The sequence below is a fragment of the Hyla sarda genome, chromosome 2, assembly GCF_029499605.1.
Source record: "Hyla sarda isolate aHylSar1 chromosome 2, aHylSar1.hap1, whole genome shotgun sequence".
NCBI lineage: Eukaryota > Metazoa > Chordata > Amphibia > Anura > Hylidae > Hyla > Hyla sarda.
In genome coordinates, this window is record NC_079190.1 from 69,415,671 (window position 1) to 69,438,087 (window position 22,417).

At 42.8% G+C, this 22,417-nt stretch overlaps 1 protein-coding gene across 1 annotated transcript in view; it reads right to left on the reverse strand.

The window, feature by feature from the left end:
• MRPS31 (mitochondrial ribosomal protein S31) overlaps positions 1-22,417 on the reverse strand; it is a 112,177-nt gene that overhangs the window by 34,924 nt on the left and 54,836 nt on the right. The window contains exon 5 of the mRNA XM_056561994.1: positions 11,873-11,943. Within this exon, the coding sequence (XP_056417969.1) occupies positions 11,873-11,943 (71 nt within the window). The remainder of the gene's footprint in view (positions 1-11,872; positions 11,944-22,417) is intronic.

Genomic DNA, 22,417 nt, shown 5'->3' on the forward strand with positions numbered 1-22,417 from the left:
AAGTGTTACTATCATTTATAAAAAAATAAAATAAAATAAAAAAACATTGGGGTTGTGGGTGCCGAGACCGTCGCATAGAGATGAGCGAACTTACAGTAAATTCGATTCGTCACGAACTTCTCGGCTCGGCAGTTGATGACTTTTCCTGCATAAATTAGTTCAGCTTTCAGGTGCTCCTGTGGGCTGGAAAAGGTGGATACAGTCCTAGGAGACTCTTTCCTAGGAATGTATCCACCTTTTCCAGTCCACCGGGGCACCTGAAAGCTGAACTAATTTACGCAGGAAAAGTCATCAACTGCCTAGCCGAGAAGTTTGTGACGAATCGAATTTACTGTAAGTTCGCTCATCTCTACCGTCACATATCACTCGAATGAGCGAGAAGAATCGCTTCTCTCCCAGTACTGGCTCCATAGACTTACTATAGAATCCATTTTCTGCAGCAAGGAGAAAGATGGGATGAGAAGGGGCTAGCTGAGCGCTTCTCCTGGCTCATTCTAGCATCTGGTAGGAGCTTCAACACCCTGGCAACTCATCAAAATTGTCTTTAAAGGGGTATTCCAGGAAAAAACTTTATATATCTCAACTGGCTCCAGAAAGTTAAACAGATTTGTGAATTACTTCTATTAAAAAATCTTAATCCTTCCAATAATTATCAGCTGCTGAAGTTGAGTTGTTCTTTTCTGTCTGGCAACAGTGCTCTCTGCTGACATCTCTGCTGACATCTCTGCTTGTCTCGGGAACTGCACAGATTAGAAGAGGTTTGCTATGGGCATTTTCTATTACTCTGGACAGTTCCTGAAACAGGTTTCATCAGAGAGCACTTAGACAGAAAAGAACAACTCAACTTCAGCAGCTCATAAGTACTGAAAGGATTAAGATTTTTTTAATAGACGTAATTTACAAATCTAACTTTCGGGAGCCAGTTGAGATATATATATATAGATATATATATCTAAGTTTTTTCCTAAAACTAATTTTTCATATCAACTGGCTCTAGAAAGCGAAATAGATTTGTAAATACTGGGACTGTTTGGGATTTTACTGTTGTAGTGCCAGTTCTACCTTCTACTCTATTGAGATTTGTAAATTACTTCTATAAAAAAAATCTTAATCCTTCCAGTACTAATCAGCTGCTGAAGTTGAGTTTTGCTTTTCTGTCTGAAAACAGTGCTCTCTGTTGACACCTCTGTTTGTCTCAGGAACTGTCCAGAGTAGGAGCAAATCCCCATAGCAAACCTCTCCTGCACTGGACAGTTCCTGAGACATACAGAGGTGTCAGCAGAGAGCACTGTTTTCAGACAGAAAATAACTCAACTTCAGCAGCTGATAAGTACTGGAAGGATTAAGATTTTTCTCAATAGGGGTAATTTACAAATCTGTTTAACTTTCAGGAGCCAGTTGAAAAATAAAATGTTTTTTTTTTACTGGAATTCCCCTTTAAAGGCAATCTGACTGCTCTATATCAGACTCAGATGCAGACCTGTACAGATAGGGAGATAAAGCAAATTATCTCTGTCTCTTAGCCGATAGCTATTCGCTAAGTTATAAAATCATGCTTTCCTTCCAAGCTCCAGAGTCCTAAAGGCTGGGCTGAGCTGCAGCATGCATGCTTCCTCCACTCCTCCCCGCCCTGCATGGTTGTTGTGCAAGGCTTTCGTCTGGAAGCCAAACCCTTATATAAATCAATCATGCAGGGTAGAAAGGAATGGAGGAGGAAGGAGGCGTGCATGCTGCAACTCGGCCTGGCCTCTATGACACTAGAACATGGAACAAAAACATAATTTTATAACTTTGTAAAGAGACAGGTATCATGTTTTCTTCTCTATCTGCAGATTTGAGCCTTATCTAGAGCTTGCAGATTCCCTTTAAGGTGTATTCACATGTACAGTATCCTGCACATATTTGAAGCGCAGGATTTGATGCTGTGTTCAGTCATTTAGTTTACATTGAAATTTGCAGCATAAAATATCCAGCTTTAAATCCTGTGCATCAAATATGTGCAGGATACTGTATGTGTGGATAGAGCCATAAAGCAGAAAGGTAAGTAAGTCACTGCCAGACACCTCTCGTGGCAGCTTATCCTCTTTGAGATCCTTAGGGACAGTGATTGAATTTCAACATGCCCAACCCATCCTTGCCTAGATATCATCTGACATGAAAAGAGTTGGTACATCCCCATAAAAGATAGATGGCTAGTCAGCTCTTATGTGTATGTGCACCTGAATCTGTGTATCTCTAACATCGGGAGTTGGTTTTGCAACAATAGGAAGCTCCCTGTTTTAGATCCTGGTCTAGGGCAGCAAGGTAAATCTTCTTTTCCTGGACAAGGGAAGCTAAACTATTTCTCCCATATGCCCCTGTTTTAGCTTATGCTAGATGTGATCTGATCACTCCTCCCTTCGTGATGCCTGGCCTGTAACCATGGGACATGCAGTTCCCAGAGCTACTGCCGACAGGAAGAGATTCCTACAAAACAAATGGTGCACAGAAGCTGGATTATTCTCTTCTAGTGAAGTGACTACTACACATGACAGCTAGCACCGTGCCAACGGCTCATGTTATCCAGCCTTCTACAGAACATACATTCCATTTAAAGGGGTACTCCTGTACTAGACATCTTATCCCCTATCCACAGGATCTCCTGCCCTCCCTCCCGGGCAATCCGCATGAACTGAGCATTCGCTCCATGCCGCATTACTGTCGACCGCAGCCCAAAGCTGTGGCCAACTTGCCCCCTCCATATAGCTCTATGGGAGATTCAGAGATACAAGGGATAAAATGTCTAGTACCAGAGTACCCCTTTAAATCTGCTATGATGAACAAATATGAACAACTGACTACTGTAAAATAAATATATATATATATATATATATATATATATATATATATATATATATAGTTAAAGTATGACGGCAGCACACCAAAGTAGTGAATCAATAAAGTGTTATTTTATTCCAGGGATATAGAGACAACGTTTCAGCGGTCTCTCACCGCCATTTTCAAGTGAGAGACCGCTGAAACGTTGTCTCTATATCCCTGGAATAAAATAACACTTTATTGATTCACTACTTTGGCGTGCTGCCGTCATACTTTAACTATCAAGAGGAACCAGAGCACCGAGGTTCAATTGTGCTTGCACCCACCTCACTCAAGCTGGATGTGCTGCTTCATATGGACTTTATATATATATATATATATATATATATATATATTCACACACACACACACACAGTATATATATATATATATATATATATATATATCTCTATCTCCAAACACACATATATGTATATCTACAGTCATGGCCATAAATGTAGGCACCCCTAAAATTTTTCATGAGAATGAAGTATTTCTCCTAGAAAAGGATTGCGGTAACACATGTTTTGCTATACACATGTTTATTCCCTTTGTGTGTATTGGAATTAAAACCAAAAAAGGGAGGAAAAAAGCAAATTGGACATAATGTCACACCAAGCTCCAAAAATGGGCTGGGCAAAATGATTGGCACCCTTTCAAAATTGTGGAAAAATAAGAGTGTTTCAAGAACGCGATGCTCCTTTAAAGGGGTACAACCGTGCTGACAACTTATCCCCTATCTAAAGGATAGTGGATAAGTTGCCTGATCGCGCGGGGTCCCGCCGCTGGGGACCCCCGCGATCTCGCACGCAGAACCCCGCTCTCATCAGGCCCCGGAGCAAACATCGCTCCGGGTCTGATGACTGCCAATCACGGGGCCGGAGTATGGTGAAGTCAATGCTCCGCCCCCTCAATGTAAGTCTATGGCAGGGGGCGAGACACAGGGGCGGAGCTGTGACGTCACGATCACCGGCCCCATCATCAGATCCGGAGCAAATGTTCGCTCCGGGGCCCGATGAGAGCGGGGTGCTGCGTGCGAGTTAGTGGGGGTCCCACGGCGGCGGGACCAAGCGCGATCAGGCAACTTATCCCCTATCCTTTAGAGAGGGGATAAGTTGTCAGCACGTTAGTACCCCTTTAAACTCACTCGGGGCAAGTAACAGGTGTGGGCAATATAAAAATCACACCTGAAAGCAGATAAAAAGGAGAGAAGTTCACCTAGTCATTGCATTGTGTGTCTGTGTGTGCCGCACTAAGCATGAACTACAGAAAGAGGAGAAGAGAATTGTCTGAGGACATGAGAACCAAAATTGTGGAAAAATATATACAATCTCAAGGTTACAAGTCCATCTCCTGAAATCTAGATTTGCCTTTGTCCACAGTGCGCAACATTATCAAGAAGTTTGTAACCCATGGCACTGTAGCTAATCTCCCTGGTCGTGGACGGAAGAGAAAAATTGATGAAAGGTGTCATCGCAAGACAGTCCGGATGGTGGATAAGCAGCCCCAAACAAGTTCCAAAGATATTCAAGCTGTCCTGCAGGCTCAGGGAGCATCAGTGTCAGCACGAACTATCCGTTGACATTTAAATGAAACTCTATGGAGGAGACCCAGGAGGACCCCACTGCTGACAGAGACATAAAAAAGCAAGACTACATTTTGCCAAAATTCTTCTGGGAAAACGTCTTGTGGACAGATGTGACCAAGATAGAGCTTTTTGGTAAAGCACATCATTCTACTGTTTACCAAAAACGGAAGAAGGCCTACAAAGAAAAGAACACAGTACCTACAGTGAGATATTGTTTTGCTGCCTCTGGCACTGGGTGCCTTGAATGTGTACAAGGCATCATGAAATCTGAGGAATACCAATGGATTTTGGGTCATACTGTACAGAACAGTGCCAGAAAGCTGGGTTTGCGTCCAAGATCTTGGGTCTTCCAGCAGGACAATGACCCTAAACATACGTCAAAAAGCACCCAGAAATGAATGGCAACAAAGCGCTGGAGAGTTCTGAAGTGACAGCAATGAGTCCAGATCTAAATCCCATTGAAGACCTGTGGAGAGATCTTAAAATTGCTGTTGGGAAAAGGCGCCTTCCAATAAGAGAGACCTGGAGCAGTTTGCAAAGGAAGAGAGGTCCAACATTCCGGCTGAGAGGTGTAAGAAGCTTATTGATGGTTATAGGAAGCGACTGATTTCAGTTATTTTTTCCAAAGGGTGTGAAACCAAATATTAAAGGAGATGTCCGGCGCAGACATTTTCTATTCCGTCCTGCCCGGGCTGCAAAAAAAGACAAAACAAACTTTCACTTACCTCCATATGTTGCCCCGGAGCTCTGCAACAGCGGTTCGGTCGGCCGGGCTGTCTGCTTCCTACTTCCTTTAGCCCGGTACGTCACACGGCGCTTCAGTCTATCACGGGCCGCAGCGATGTCCCGCCTAGGCCGGTGATAGGCTGAAGCGCCATGTGACGTACCGGGCTAAAGGAAGTAGGAAGTAAACAGCCCGGCCGACCAATCAGCTGTTGCGGAGCTCCGGGGCAACATATGGAGGTAAGTGAAAGTTTGTTTTGTCTTTTTTTGCAGGACGGAATAGAAAATGTCTGCGCCGGACATCTCTTTTAACCCCTTAAGGACGCAGCCCATTTTCACCTCTAGGGCGAAACCCTTTTTTGCACATCTGACCACTGTCACTTTAAACATTAATAACTCTGGAATGCTTTTACTTATCATTCTGATTCTGAGAATGTTTTTTCGTGACATATTCTACTTTAACATAGTGGTAAATTTTTGTGGTAACTTGCATCCTTTCTTGGTGAAAAATCCCCAAATTTGATGAAAAATTTTACAATTTTGCATTTTTCTAACTTTGAAGCTCTTTGCTTATAAGGAAAATGGATATTTCAAATAATTTTTTTTTTGGATTCACATATACAATATGTCTACTTTATGATTGCATCATAAAATTGACGAGTTTTTACTTTTGGAAGATACCGGAGGGCTTCAAAGTTCAGCAGTAATTTTCCAATTTTCACAAAATTTTCAAACTCAGTAATTTTCAGGGACCAGTTCAGGTTTGAAGTGGATTTGAAGGGTCTTCATATTAGAAATACCCCATAAATTACCCCATTATAAAAACTGCACCCCCCAAAGTATTCAAAATGACATTCAGTAAGTGTTTTAACCCTTTAGGTGTTTCACAGGAAAAGCAGCAAAGTGAAGGAGAAAATTCAAAATCTTCATTTTTTACACTCGCACGTTCTTGTAGACCCAATTTTTTAATTTTTATAAGGGGTAAAAGGAGAAAATGTATACTTGTATGTGTAACCCAATTTCTCTCGAGTAAGGACATACCTCATATGTCTATGTAAAGTGTTCGGCGGGCGCAGTAGAGGGCTCAGAAGCGAAGGAGCGACAAGGGGATTTTGGAGTACGTTTTTCTGAAATGGTTTTTGGGGGGCATGTCGCATTTAGGAAGCCCCTATGGTGCCAGAACAGCAAAAAAAAAAAAAAAACACATGGCATATCATTTTGGAAACTAGACCCCTTGAGGAACATAACAAGGAATAAAGTGAGCGTTAATACTCCACATGTGTTTCACGACTTTTGCATATGTAAAAAAAAAAAAAAAATTTTCACTAAAATGTTGGATTTCCCCCCAAATTTCACATGTTTTAAAGGGTTAATAGCAGAAAAGACCCCCCCCCCAAAATTAGTAAACCCATCTCTTCTGAGTATGGAGGTACCCCATAAGTGGATCTGAAGTGCACTGCGGACGAACTACAATGCTCAGAAGAGAAGGAGTCCTATTTGGCTTTTTGAGAGCAAATTTTGCTCGGGGGGCATGTTGCATTTAGGAAGACCCTATGGTGCCAGGACAGCAAAAAAAAAAAAAAAAAAAAAACATGGCATACTATTTTGGAAACTACACCCCTCACAGAATGTAATGAGGGGTACAGTGAGCATTTACCCCCCACTGGTGTCTGACAGGTTTTTGGTACAGTGGGCTGTGCAACATTTTTCATTTTCACGGGCCACTGTTCCAAAGATCCGTCAGACACCTGTGGGGTGTAAATTCTCACTGCACCCCTTATTACATTCCGTGAGGGGTGTAGTTTCCAAAATGGGGTCACATGTGGGTGTGTTTTTTTTTTTTTGCGTTTTTCAGAACCGCTGTAACAATCAGCCACCCCTGTGCAAATCACCTCAAATGTACATGGTGCGCTCTCCCTTCTGGGCCTTGTTGTGCACCCCCAGAGCACTTTGCGCCCATATATGGGGTATCTCCGTACTCGGGAGAAATTGTGTTACAAATTTTGGGGGGCGTTTTTCCCTTTTACCTCTTGTGAAAATGAAAAGTATAGGGCAACACCAGCAAGTTAGTGTAAAAATGTTAATTTTTTTACACTAACATGCTGGTGTAGCCCCCAACTGTTCCTTTTCATAAGGGGTAAAAGGAGAAAAAGCCCCCCAAAATTTTTTAGGCAATTTCTTCCGAGTATGGAGATACCCCATATGTGACCCTATATTGTTGCCTTGAAATACAACAGGGCTCCAAAGTGAGAGCGCCATGCGCATTTGAGGCCTGAATTAGGGACTTGCATAGGGGTGGACATAGGGGTATTCTATGCCAGTGATTCCCAAACAGGGTGCCTCCAGCTGTTGTAAAACTCCCAGCATGCCTGGATAGTCAATTGCTGTCCAGAAATGCTGGGAGTTTTTGTTTTGCAAATGCTGGAGGCTCCATCTTAGAAACACTGCCGTACAATACGTTTTTCATTTTTATTGGGGAGGGGGGTGGTAGGGGGGGCAGTGTACGTGTGTATATGTAGTGTTTTACTCTTTATTTTAGTAGTGTAGTGTTTTTAGGTTACATTCACACTGGAGGCAGATTACACTGAGTCTCCCGCTAGGAGTTTGAGCTGCGGCGGAAAATTTGCCGCAGCTTAAACTTGAAGCGGGGAACTCACTGTAATCTGCCGCCAGTGTCAATGTAGCTTGTACACATGGGAGGGGGGTCAAAACTACAACTCCCAGCATGCACTGACAGACCATGCATGCTGGAAGTTGTAGTTTTGCAACAGCTGGAGGCACACTAGTTTGAAAACCTTGAGTTAGGTTCTATGACCTAACTCAGTATTTTCCAACCAGTGTGCCTCCAGCTGTTGCAAAACTACAACTCCCAGCATGTACTGATTGCTGAAGGGCATGCTGGGAGATGTAGTTATGCAATTGCTGGAAGCACGCAAGTACAACTCCCAGCATGCCAAGACAGCCTTATGCTGTTCCTGAATGCTGGGACTTTTTGTTTTGCAAGATTTAGAGGGGTTCAGGTTGTAAATCACTGTCCAGTGGTCTCTAAACTTTGGCCCTCCAGATGTTGCAAACTGCTGTCTGGGCATGCTGAGAGTTGTAGTTTTGCAACATCTGGAGGGCTACAGTTTGAGACCACTGCATAGTGATCTACAACCTGAACCCCTCTAAATATTGCAAAACTACAAGTCCCAGCATGCCCACACAGCAAACAGCATCTGGAGGGCCACGGTTTAGAGACCACTGTAAACTGTGGCCCTCCGGATGTTGCTAGGCAACAACTCACGTGGCAGGACCCGGATGAATTGCTGCCGCCGCCGCCGCACGTGGGGGATCCCCGCATGGAGGATCGCGCTCCGGGATCCAGGTAAGGGACCTTCGGCGCCGGTCCCTGGACAGTTCCCCCGTTTTGCCCGGACACCGATAGGTGGGCAAAGCGGGGGAACCGAACTTTAAACCCCCCCCCCCCCCCCTCCCCTTCCCCGGTCTGCTATCGGTCAGTCGGTCGCTCGGGCCAACCAATAGCAGGGATAAGAGGAGTGGCACCCCTGCCACCAAACTCCTATCCCTTCAGGGGGATCGAGGGTGTCTCAGACACCCCCAAACCCTCTTATTTTCCGGGTCACCAGTGACCCGTATGACCCGGAATCGCGCAGATGGCAGCTCTGAATTGACCTGCGATTTGCGCCCATCGCGGTCATGGGGGGGGTCTCAGGACCCCCCTTGGCGATGTGCCGGGATGCCTGCTGTTAGATAACAGCAGTCATCCCGGCCCGATCAGCTACCGGTGACGTGGTGCTCCCGGAACCCTGCGACGTACATGTACATCGCCGCGCGCCAAGTGACACTCCGCTGCGCCGTACATGTACGTCTCTCGTCGTGAAGGGGTTAAAGGGGTTATCCAGGAAAAAAATTTTTTTTTATATATTAACTGGCTCCAGAAAGTTAAACAGATTTGTAAATTATATAAACACAATGGAGAGGCTCCTGTCTGTCTGACCGTCACTAAAGACCCGAGCGACCCAACAGACACCTATACCCACGGTGTAAAAATAGGGACAATATGTTAAAAGTAAATGGGGCTCAAAGGTCAAAGATATCTGGTTTAAAATAATTACCGTATTTATCGGCGTATAACACGCACTTTTTAGGCTAAAATTTTTAGCCTAAAGTCTATGTGGGTGTTATACGCCGATACCGCCGGCAGGGGGAGAGAGGCCGTCGCTGCCCGCTTCTCTCCCCCTGCCTTCCCTGGGGTCTAGAGCCCTGCTGCCGGCCCTTCTCACCTCCTGGCTATCGGCGCCACTGCCCGTTCTGTCCCACTGACTATCGGTACCGGCGCCCCACTGCCGGCGCCGATAGCCAGGGGGAGAGAAGGGGCAGCGGCACCCATTGCCGGCGCCGCTGCCCCGTTGCCTCCCCCATCCCCGGTGGCATAATTACCTGAGTCGGGTGCGCACTGCTGCAGGCCTCCGGCGTACGTCCCCTTCGTCGTTGCTATGCGCTGCACGGCGCGGCGCATGACGTCAGTGCGCCGCACCGTGCATAGCAATGACGCAGGGGACGCACGCCGGAGGCCTGCAGCAGCGCGGACCCGACTCAGGTAATTATGCCACCGGGGATGGGGGGAGGCAATGGGTGCCGCTGCCCCTTCTCTCCTCCTGGCTGTCGGCGCCGCTTCTCTCCCCCTGGCTATCGGCGCCGGCAGTGGGGCGCCGGTACCGATAGTCAGGGGGACAGAACGGGCAGCGGCGCCGATAGCCAGGGGGAGAGAAGGGCCGGCAGCAGGGCTCTAGACCCCAGGAAAGGCAGGGGGAGAGAAGCGGGCAGCGACGGCCTCTCTCCCGCTGCCTTTCCTGGGGGTGTATCGGGGTATACACGCGCACACACGCACAACAGATTTGTAAATTACTTCTATTAAAAAATATTCATCCTTTCAGTACTTATGAGTTTCTGAAGTTGAGTTCTTCTTATCTGTCTACGTGCTCTCTGATGACACCTGTCTCGGGAACCGCCCAGTTTAGAAACAAACCTCTTCTACTCTGTGCAGTTCCCGAGACAAGCAGAGATGTCAGCAGAGAGCACTGTTGCCAGACAGAAAACAACATTTACGGCCATGACTGTATATGTATATCTATACTGTACACATATATACATGCTTTGGTGTGATCAAGCTTCTGTATTAGTAACCGGTCATGTTGCACAACATAAACAGTAAACAGATATCTCAAATTTACTAGAGCTTACACCTAAAAAAAAAAGTTAAACTAAAATGAAAGTGGCAGCCCTTTCCAGCCATAAAGCTGTTGTGACTTGCTACTAGTAAGGCACAGAGTTGACTGACGTGAAGAAAGGTGTATTGGGTGTCACAATATTGACGGGTGCTTCTCACAAAGCAGATAGAGGTGTTTAATACGGACATGTAAAAAGTGAGAATTTAGCAAAGCTGAGCCTGTCTTCTGACGTTACCTGCAAGATCAGATATAGCCATAAAACATTGTATTCATTGGGATAAATCGCTCATACAGGCCGATACATGAAGCCTCGGTTTTACGAGCTAAACGCTGGTTAACTTGATGGGCATGTAGCCCAATAAAAGCTCCATCTGGTCTTACTAAGTGACAAAGCACCTTGAGTTTTCTCACCTTTCTTCTGTGAGTCCCAGGGGGACTATAGGAAGCCCGACACTGACTATTAATGCTAAACACTGCTAGATATCACTTAATACTGAGGGCAGACTATCTGTTTAAAGAGCCCTTGTCACTATACATTATAGTCTATGGCCCTGATCTATTAAAAGGTGTGAGAGAAGAACTGGACAGGATTTTGCCGCAGCAACCAATCACAGCTCAGAATTCCTCACATAAAGGAGTACTCCGCTGGAAAATATATATCTTTTTTTTAAATCAACTGGTGTCAGAAAGTTAAATTACTTTTATTTAAAAATCTTAATCCTTCCAGTACTTATCAGCTCCACTAAAGTTTTTTTTGTTTTTGAATTTAATTTCTGTCTGACCACAGTGCTCTCTGCTGACACCTCCATCCATGTCAAGAACTGTCCAGAGTAGGAGCAAATCCCCATAGCAAACCTATCCTGCTCTGGACAGTTCCTAAAATGGACAGAGGTGTCAGCAGAGAGCACTGTGGTAAGACAGAAAGGAAATTCAAAAGAAAATAACTCTGTACTCTGTAACCTCTGTAGTATACAGCAGCTGATAAATAGAAATAATTTACAAATCTGTTTAACTTTCTGGCACCAGTTGATTTAAAAGAAAATGTTTTCCAGCAGAGTACCGCTTTAACTAGTTCCGGTAAAGTGAAAGCTGAGCTGTGATTGGTTGGGCAAAATCTCATTTCAAAATGATCTGATAAATCAGGGCCTATGTTTTGTTAACACTAAAGGAGGAGGTGCTGAAGCCAGCACGCGCTCCATTCATTCCAAAGGGGGTGCCGAAAAGTCCTCAGTACAGCTCTCAGGCATCATCGGTGCTCCCATAGAAATGAATGAGGCTCGTGCTCCAGGGTCCCGTCCCGGTGATCACGGCGGGCCCCAGTGGTCATACTCCCCACTTATGCTGGGTATTGTAGTTATGCAACATCTGAAGGTCCACAGTTTAGAGACCACTGCTTTAGCTCATATGCCTTATTATGACATATGGAAAGAGGAGGTTTTAATGAGACAGCCCAAGTCTTGGACATACTGACCTGTACCAGTGAGTGCTTCCGAGGGATCAGGAACAGGAAATATCTTGAGACGTCTCCCAGCGTGTAGTGATCTGTAAAAACAGGCAACATTAACCTATACAGCAACTGGGAATTAAGGAGTTTCACATCTAGATCAAGAGCAGTTCTTAGTCACACACACACACACACACACATATATATATATATATATATATATATACACACACATACATATATGCATACTAGCTGAATACCCGGCGTTGCCCGGTTCAACAAAGGAGGAAGCTTTTGACTTCATATCCCGTCCTCATATATTGTTGTCATATCCCAACCCCATATCCCGTCCTCCTATCCCGTCCTCCTATCCCATCCTGTAATATGTGTACCAGGTATTGAAATAGCTCCAGCCGTACAGAAGTTATGTGAGAACATACATTTCCCATTGATTTGCATGGGACGTTAAACAAAAACCCCGACCCTCACAAATGGGGGTAGTTAAGGGTTAAATTGACTATCCTATATTTTAAGTGGACATATCAGTAACATGTGACCAAGTATTATCGAAATATCTCCAGCCGTTTGGAAGTTATGCAGTAACATATATTTCCCATTGATTTGTATGGGACTTTAAACATAAACCCTGCCCCTGGCAAATGGGGGTGAGTAAGGGTTAAATCACCTATCCTATGTTTGTTGTTGACATATAAGTAACATGTGGCCAAGTTTCATGTTATTATCTTTAGTCGTTTGGACGTTTTTGTGGAACATACACACATATATACATACACACAAGTTGAGTTTTATAGATATATATATATATATATATATATATATATATATACGTCCAAGGAGGAAGACAGCACTAGTCCCTGCTCTTATGCCCGTGACCATCCGGATAACCAGTCCAGATATAGAACATCCAATTGGTATAGGTCACAGCAAAAAGTATGCAGACTCCCAATTTCAAAAAGGCTGTGGTCTTTATTTAGGTCATCAGCAATGCAACGTTTCGGCTATAGTGTAGCCTTTGTCAAGCATGCTTGACAAAGGCTACACTATAGCCGAAACGTTGCATTGCTGATGACCTAAATAAAGACCACAGCCTTTTTGAAATTGGGAGTCTGCATACTTTTTGCTGTGACCTATACCAATTGGATGTTATATATATATATATATATATATATTATATGGAGTAAGACTACCACTAGGTAATAGTACCGTACTGGATTTTTATGCAAGATATAAATTAAAGCAGGATATTAGGAGCTCTGTGTGGTTTTTGCATTGGTAAATGAGACATTTCTGTCTATCTGCAGAATCAACTAGGGGCCTACTACAAAGAACTCAATAATAGGACGATATTAGACAGTACTCACCTGCGGCGTGCCACTACTTTTCCAACAGTGCCTGCTCAGCCAACCAAAGCCACAAAGGTCTCCGCCACTGACTACCTCGGGCAATGCTAGGCTGAGCAGGCACTTACTTGTGTTGAGAAGAAAACCAGGAATTGCTCAACAGCAGGGACCAGACACTGTCAGAATGGCATCGGCGGGGAATCATGGCATGTGAGTACTCTTTTTTTTTTTTTTACTTTTTCAGACAAGCTTTGCATCTATTAACATTTAAAAAAAAATTGTATGACAACTCCTTTAGAAATGTGAAGGGTAGTAAGGGATTTGTAGCCTTCTAGCAGAAAATAGAAGCTACGGCAGCTATACAGATATATTATGGAACGAGAATATTTTTGGGCCTATTGATGGGGTCTGGCTCAAAATACCTCAAAAAGCAGCAGACAAACACTGCATTCCCTTCATTGTTCACTAGATACAGCGCAGTACTTTTGGTTGCAGTGGTGCCTGGAATGTCTTCTTAGTGCAGCTCCAACCCATTCAAGTTAACAAGACCAGTTTGCAATACCAGACATAGACACTACCAAGAGAATGGCACTGTGCCTGGTCAAGAAAATATACTTCCATTTAGGCTGGTTAGGTCCAGAGGAAGCTGTGTCTGCACTACCTGCAGTCTGAGAGTCTGAGCCAGCTGTGATATACAATATGCCACCCTGCTGCAATGGCTGTAAACCTGGTCATTTAACCCCCCATGTACTGGTCAACAGCAATGCAATTGTGGAGTGCAGAAGTGTTGCCATAGCAGTATGCCTACTGGGCTTAAAGGGGTACTCAAGTGGGAAACAAATTCTTTCATATCAACTGGCTCCAGGAAGTTAAACAGATTTGTAAATTACTTCTATTTAAAAAAAAAAAAATATATATATATATATATATATATATATATATATATATATATATATATATATATCTTAATCCTTTACTGCATGCTTGCTGTATACTACAGAGAAAATTGTGCAGTTCTTTTCTGTCTGACCACAGTGCTCTCTGCTGACACCTCTGTCTGTCTCAGGAACTGTCCAGAGTACAAACAAATCCCAATAGCAAACCTCTCCTGCTCTGGACAGTTCCTGACATAGACAGAGGTGTCAGCAGAGAGCACTGTGGTCAGACTGGAAAACAGTAGATTTGAAAAGAAAAAAACGATTTCCACCGGAGTTTCCCTTTAAAATGATCCAAACAATGAAGTTAACACACTATAAAAAAAAAAAAAAAAAAAATTCATATACTTTAAAATGGTTCTATAAAAAATATGAGTTTTTGTCCAGTTAAATACCAGCAAAATGACGGACTCCAGTAAAGTCAATGGTGTCTGTTGTGCAGCTTTTTTTATTTATTTTGTTTTGTTCTTCTGTATCCAGACCAAGCAAATGAACAAAATAGCAAACAAAGCCTCCAAACAAGTGCAAACCTACCCTCGGAATGCAGCAACAATAAATAAATATATATTCATTAATATACATTTTAAGGTGTTTTAATTGTGCAAACTTAGTAAATCATAAATCCCTACATCTGGTTATCACTAATTTTACTGACCCAGAGAATAAAGGTTATATGTTACTTATGCTTCAACAGAGCAAAATTTATTAATTTATATTCCTAAATTAGTACCATAAAAAAAAAAGGTAAAATAAATAAATAAATACTGTAAATAAAAAATGTGTTTGCATGTGACTACATGGATAGAAAGTTATGTTTTTCAAAATGCAGTTATTAGAGATGAGCGAACTTACAGTAAATTCGATTCGTCACGAACTTCTCGGCTCGGCAGTTGATTACTTATCCTGCATAAATTAGTTCAGCTTTCAGGTGCTCCGGTGGGCTGGAAAAGGTGGATACTGTCCTAGGAGACTCTTTCCTAAGAATGTATCCACCTTTTCCAGCCCACCGGAGCACCTGAAAGCTGAACTAATTTACGCAGGATAAGCCATCAACTGCCGAGCCGAGAAGTTCGTGACGAATCGAATTTACTGTAAGTTCGCTCATCTCTAGCAGTTATACAAAATTGAAATACATTCTTGTTTTTCTATCATCCAAACTAGGCCAAACAAAGAATTCTGGACTTTTTTTATATATATATTTTTTTTAAAGTCTATGTACATGGTCAAAAACATTTCCTAAGGCAGTGGTCCACAAACTGTGGCCCTCCAGATGTTGCAAAACTACAATTCCCAGCATGCCTGGACAGCCGTTGGCTGTCCAGGCATGCTGGCAGTTGTAGTTTTGCAACATCTGGAGGGCCACAGTTTGGGGACCACTGTCCTAAGGTCATGATTAAAAGTAGGTTTCCATCTATTTCACTCTTACATAGGTCTAAGTCTATAGATCACTGGGGATATTTTAAAGGGGTATTCCAGGAAAAAAACTTTTTTTTATATATCAACTGGTTCCAGAAAGTTAAACAGATTTGTAAATTACTTCTATAAAAAAATCTTAATCCTTTCAGTACTTATGAGCTTCTGAAGTTAAGGTTGTTCTTTTCTGTCTAAGTGCTCTCTGATGACACGTGTCTCGGGAAACGCCCAGTTTAGAAGCAAATTCCCATAGCAAACTTCTTCTAAACTGGGCGGTTCCCGAGACACGAGTCATCAGAGATTACTTAGACAGAAAAGAACAACCTAAACTTCAGAAGCTCATAAGTACTGAAAGGATTAAGATTTTTTAATAGAAGTAATTTACAAATCTGTTTAACTTTCTGGAGCCAGTTGAGATATATATATATATATATATATATATATATATATATATATATATATATATATATAAAAAGTTTTTTTCTGGATAACCCCCTTTAACCATGTCGCCCTGGCACATAGCCTAGAAGATGAGCAAGTTTCGCTACATTATTATGATGCAAAATCAAAAGGATATAAAATGTTCTCGAATGGAATCTTTGATATATAATATCAGCAATTAGGTTCTGCAGGCCAATTCCCAGTATACGTCTCATAAAATAGCTCTGAGTAGTTCTCATTACTTCAGATATGATTGCCTGTAATTGAAATGCTCAGAGGAGAAAATGCTTCTAACGGGGCGGCAGCTAATTGGGTACAACAGGAGGGGCGAGCCACCCGAGATTAACCCCACCGTGTCCCTCACCCTGCAGATTTCACCGGCTAACGACACTCCGTGGATCAAACAGGGGGAGGGAGAAAAAGACAAACACATGAAAAGCGCGTTTCCTTGGCATCTGTCTATACATCCGCCCACTCCCTGCTTTCCTAACGCCTCGTGTATAGTACGATAAATGCGGCGATACGTCTCATTTCTAGTTTACAGCTGAAATCAAAGACACAGATGCTCAAAACAGTTCACATCGGGGTATTAGCAGCCTAAAAAAAAAAAAAAAAAAAAAAAAAAAAATGATATCCCCCTCCCAGCTCCTTACATGGTGTATCCAGATGTTGTGAGAACACAATATCACACCTGTATAGTAGATACTGTATAATGTGTTATATTAACAATACACAGGTGTCTACTGTTATTTTCACCAGGAATGTATAAACACAAGTAAAATCTGGAAAAACATTCACAAATAAGATGGCAAAGATTAAGCAAAGCATCAGCGCTATACAGTGGTCCCTCAAGTTACAATATTAATTGGTTCCAGGACGACCATTGTATGTTGAAACCATTGTATGTTGAGACCAGAACTCTATGGAAACCTGCTAATTGGATCTGAAGCCACCAAAATGTCATCCAAAAATAGGAAAAAGTGAGGATTAAAGAAAAATAAGTAGATAACTAATATAGATAAAGCAAATCCTTACATATAAAAGTAAGAAAGATCTGCTGGGAGCTGTAATCACTGTCTATGTCAGTGTTTCCCAAGCAGGGAGCCTGCTGCTGTTGCAAAACTACAACTCCCAGCATGCCCGGACAGCCAAAGGCTGTCCGGGCATGCTGGGAGTTGTAGTTTTGCAACAGCTGGGGGCACCCTGCTTGGGAAACACTGGTCTATGTAGAGAACAGGAGATTCTTCAGGGTCCTGTACAGTACATGCAACGTCCTAAAAAAGTAACATGGAGTCGCCCTATCCTGGTGTCCAAAAGAGCAGCTAATCCTGGTACAGGTAAAGTGTACAGAACATGTAATACCTCTCTGTACTGTAGGGGGCGCTACCAGACACCAGTCAGTGCATACGCTTCAGTAATACAGGGGTTTTACCAGTAAAATGCCCATTCTGATTGGTCAGTTTTTGCGCCATTGTCACGTTTCACAGATCTGGACTGTCTGTAACATTGTATGTTGAGTCTGGTTTCAACTTACAATGGTCCAGAAAAGACCATTGTATGTTGAAACTATTGTATGTTGAGGCCATTGTAAGTTGAGGGATCACTGTATCTGTACAAAGAAGTATTTCCGGTCCTGGTTTCTGGGCAGCTCATGCCAACAGAGTCTTGGGACATGAACTTAATAGAGCTGTGGGACTAAGCAAGTATCACATTAGATGTGGACTTGGCACCATGTGTGAAAATCTGCATTTTCCAGCTTTCAGTCCAGTTTTGGTGCCTCTTTTCTAAAAAAGGGTCAGTTTCATCATAAATAATTAAATTTGAGGGATCCTTAGTAAAAATTGGCTGAGCTGGCATTTCTTGTGTGTTGAAACAGAGGCCAAGAAGTGGTAAGCAGCAGCAACCCGGGCACAATTGGAACGGCAGGCGATTGGGCAGTGGGCCCCTTATTTTTTATTTTGTGCCTACCCACTTTAAAAAAAAAAATTTAGATGGCAAGAGACCTAAGCAGGAGCTGCTGCTTATCAGAAGGTCTCTTGTCCATATTACTAATGGAGAATATTCTGATGGTATTTAATGATGGAATGGTATCTGTGCCTCTCTATCTCCACCATACACAATAACTAGACTGGTTATATTATTAAATGGAAGCTGTCACACTGAAAATATGATATATAGCAGGAGGAGCTGAGCAGATTGATATATAGTTTTATTGGAAAACTTCCAGGATAACTTGTCATTTATTCATGTAAATCTTTGCTCTTTCTGGGCTAAGTAGTCAAGTGACAGTACAAGAACAATCCCTGGGAGGTTCCAGGGCCAACAAACATATACTGTACAACCTTTAAGGGTTAACCCCCCTTTCGGGGAAAACCCTTACTTGAACCCCCTCTAAAATTGTTATTCTTTATTTGGCTTAAGAGATATACCCCACACACTGGGTTAAAATTCTCAGTGGTGCCAAAGTAGTTAGTATGGGAGGATATATGCGCGTCTCCTCTCTATAGGTTACTCCGTTCAGCCTGCTTTCTTATAGCCTCTCGTTCTTGCTTCGCACTATAACTCCCAGAACTGACTCCCTATCTTTGTTGACTACTATCACCACTGTATTAAAACATCAAGCTGATAGCCTCCCCTGAGGGCAATTGGCATCAGCCTCATGGGGTTTTTGTCTTCTTCTTGATCAACACAGTATGGTTTTAGGTTGAAATGGACTCTTCTTTTTTTCAACCTTTCGAACTATGTAACTAAATCTTTTGTTAAAGGACAGGGACACTTTCCTACAATGTCAGTGGATGCACTGTCGATATCAGATTGGTGGTGGTGGTGGTGAGGGCTCAACTCCTGACCTTGCTGTCAGGGAACAATCCTGCCCTATTAATCGTATCCATCGGCATGCTGACGTAAGTGAATGACCACCTTCACTTTTATGGCTGGACCTAGTCACCAATTGTGTCTTCTTTTGGGACATATCTGCTATTTTAAGCGGACTTATAACGTGGGGGCTTCTGCGCTTTTGAAATAACGCATACACCCGGGAAAGGAGTCACTAGGTGACTCTGTTCTGCCATAGAAATGAATGGGGTCCGCTGCTCCCATTAAAGGGGTTATCCAGGAATAGAAAAACACAACTACTTTTTTTTAAAAAACAGCTCCCCGTCTGTCTCTAGGTTGGGTGTGGTCCTGCAGCTCAGTTCCATTGAAGTGAATGGAGCCAAGTTATAAAACCAGACCTAACCTGGAGACAGATGGAGAGCTGTTTTTTTAAAGAAATTAGCTGTGTTTTTCTATTCCTGGATAACCCCTTTAACAGTATACACTGGAATCCCTTTTGGCAGGACACCGACAGATACAATTAATGTGGGGTCAGGAATGCAGCGTGATCGTACCCTCGATCAGTACCCCCTGATTAATAAGGGGATAAATCCCCTTCATGGTTGTAGTGGTTTTGCCTGTGCTTGGGACTCACAGTGAGATAGAGATCTGCCATTCAGGACAAGCAAGAACCGCTCTGAAGGGCGATATTTAGGTTTTCCAAGAAATCCTCCAAAATATTGAAAGGATGAGGCTTAAAATTTTTTGACCAGACCTTTTCATTATCTGCTGCACCCTGATCGAAATCATAAAGCACAGAACACACTACCGACCTATACTACAATACAGCAAGAAAGACACCACTTCCCGGGTGCCAAAAGAAGTAGGGCAGTCGTGTCAGGGCCAGAAAGGGTTAAGCGGCCCTCGCTGCAAAGAGCTTAAAGATGCCATTTGAAGCACTTGCTGAATTCTGTGACCGGTCTCTGCTAAGAGCCTGAATTCTTGCACTTTGGGGATAAGCCGATTACAAAACAGGGTTTTAATTTTCTCTCCGCAGCCCGTGAATACAACTTTTGTTTCATTTCCCATCGAACACACACACAACACACACACACACACACATGCTTTTTGAATTACCAAGAGTTCAGACTCCTCTCCTGCAAAATGGATTATTGCTGCGATATAAAGCAGGGGACAAGTATGACCGATTCACAAGCTACGGCGATTTTCTGGCTAAAGAGTCAGAGTTCAATGGGAAAAGGTGGCAGCGTTACCATATACGTATACCTTGTATTCGGAATACCTGTCAAAAACGCACAAAGAATTTTGTATTTGTACGGGTTTACATGATTTAGAGCAAATGTTAGGGTAATTTCTTCCGAAACGGGGTTATAGATTAAAAAGGAGGCTGCTCTATGAGGAAGAGCGTCACTTCTGTCCACAGGCTGTGTCTGGTATTGCACCTAAACCTCATCCAAGTGAATGGGAAATCGCAATTCTTACAGCAGTGTTTCTCAAGCAGTGTGCCTCCAGCTGTTGCAAAACTACAACCCTCAGCATGCCCGGACAGCCAAAGGCTGTCCGGGCATGCTGGGAGTTGTAGTTTTGCAACAGCTGGAGGCACACTGTTTGGGGAACACTGTCTTACAGCATGGTTGTTACACAGCTTTTCTAGGCTTCTGAATGACGGATCTGCCCTGTTATGAAGCTCTATGTAGCCCACCCCAATATAGTTGCAAAACAAGGCAGATTTGCCATTCAGAAATCTGGGAATACTTGGTGAGAAGCCCTAGGGGAGCTGTGTATCCTATCCATGCAGATGGGAAAACAGATGTATTGAAGATACAGTTTATAATAGAATTTCTAATGACCTGACAGAAGACGACTCTAGGATGTAAACTTATTTTGGTGGTTTATTTTCTTTATCCTTAAAACACCACAAAGCTAAGGATTACATTGTATCATAGCTAAGGATTACATTGTATAATATATTTTATTAAAAAAAATAATAAATAAATACCTCAATACAATACATAATTTACTAAATTTTATTATCTACAATACAGAAATGTATTTACATGTCCCCAATACAGAAATCCGAAAGTCACATAAGGTCTCATTCCTACATAATTTTGTCTTTTTTTTAGCATATATGCCCGGAAAAGATTCCAATGTACAGTATACATCCCGATCTCAGTGTAGAAAGCATTCAGGTTCACGTCCCATTGACAGCAGTGGTGACCGCCCCCTTGGCAGCCTATGGACATTGTTGCAGTCTATGGATTGCCAAGGGGGCGGTCACCACTGCTGTCAATGGAACATGATACTGAGAGATTTCTTAATTGAAAACTGAGTGGTGGTAACCACCCTGTTGACAGTCTAGAGTCTAGACTCAGAGGTTTCCAAACTTTTTTGGCCAACCAACCCCCTTTTCAGAAAAGCTTGCTGCTTCAAAGCCAGTGAGACATGGCTGCTACAGGCTGGGCACACATGAACCCTATGGATCCTGCCATTAAAGTTGACCGCAGGACCTAAAATTGGTAAAAAAAAAAAAAAGCGCTGCCGGTGGGTTGCGGCTGATAGGGACCGCTACAGTGCAATCTTGGGGACCCGATGAGCTAAGAAGATGGTTGGAGGTCCCTCTTAAAGGGGTACTCCGATGCAGAACATCTTATCCCCCTATCCACAGGATAAGAGATAAGTGACTGACCCCCACGATCACCTGCCCGACACTCTCCCATGCATGGATTACAGTCAACCATGGCATGAAGCTGTGGCCGACACACCCCTGCATGTATCTTTATGGGAGAGATTGTGTATCTCTGGCTCTCCCATAGAGATACATGGAGGGGGCGGCCTATTCTGTGGATAGGGGATAAGATGTCTGCACCGGAGTACCCCTTTAATGTGCTCTGTACCATAAGAGTGCCAATAACACTTATCAATGCTGTGCTATTGCAAGAAAGATTGCAAGCAACAGTTCCCTATGGGGACTAAAAAAAAAATAGTGAATATAAAAATTAAATAAACATTAATAAGCTCTTCCCATAATAAAAGTTTGAATCACCTGCTTTTTCCCATTAAATTTTTTTTTAACTAAAATAAACAAAGATTATATATCGCAGCATTCAGCAATGTCGAACTATTAAAATTAAGGATGCACCGAAAGGGAAATTTTGGACAGAAACCGAAAATTTAGGCTGTGCTTGGCCGAAAACTGAAACCGAAAATGCATTGCCCTGCCTCCTTTTTTTAACCCATTCATGACCCGGGGTTTTTCCATTTTTGCACTTTCATTTTTTCCTCCTTACCTTTAAAAAAAACATAACTCTTTCAGTTTTGCACCTAAAAATCCATATGATGGCTTATTTTTTGCACCACCAATTCTACTTTGTAATGACATTAGTCATTTTACCCAAAAATCTACAGCGTAACGGGAAAAAAAAAATCTTTATGCAACAAAATTGAAGAAAAAACACCATTTTGTAACTTTTGGGGGCTTCCGTTTCTACGCAGTACATTTTTCGGTAAAAATTACACTTTATATTTATTCTGTAGGTCCATATGATTAAAATGATACCCTATGTATATAGGTTTGATTTTGTCGT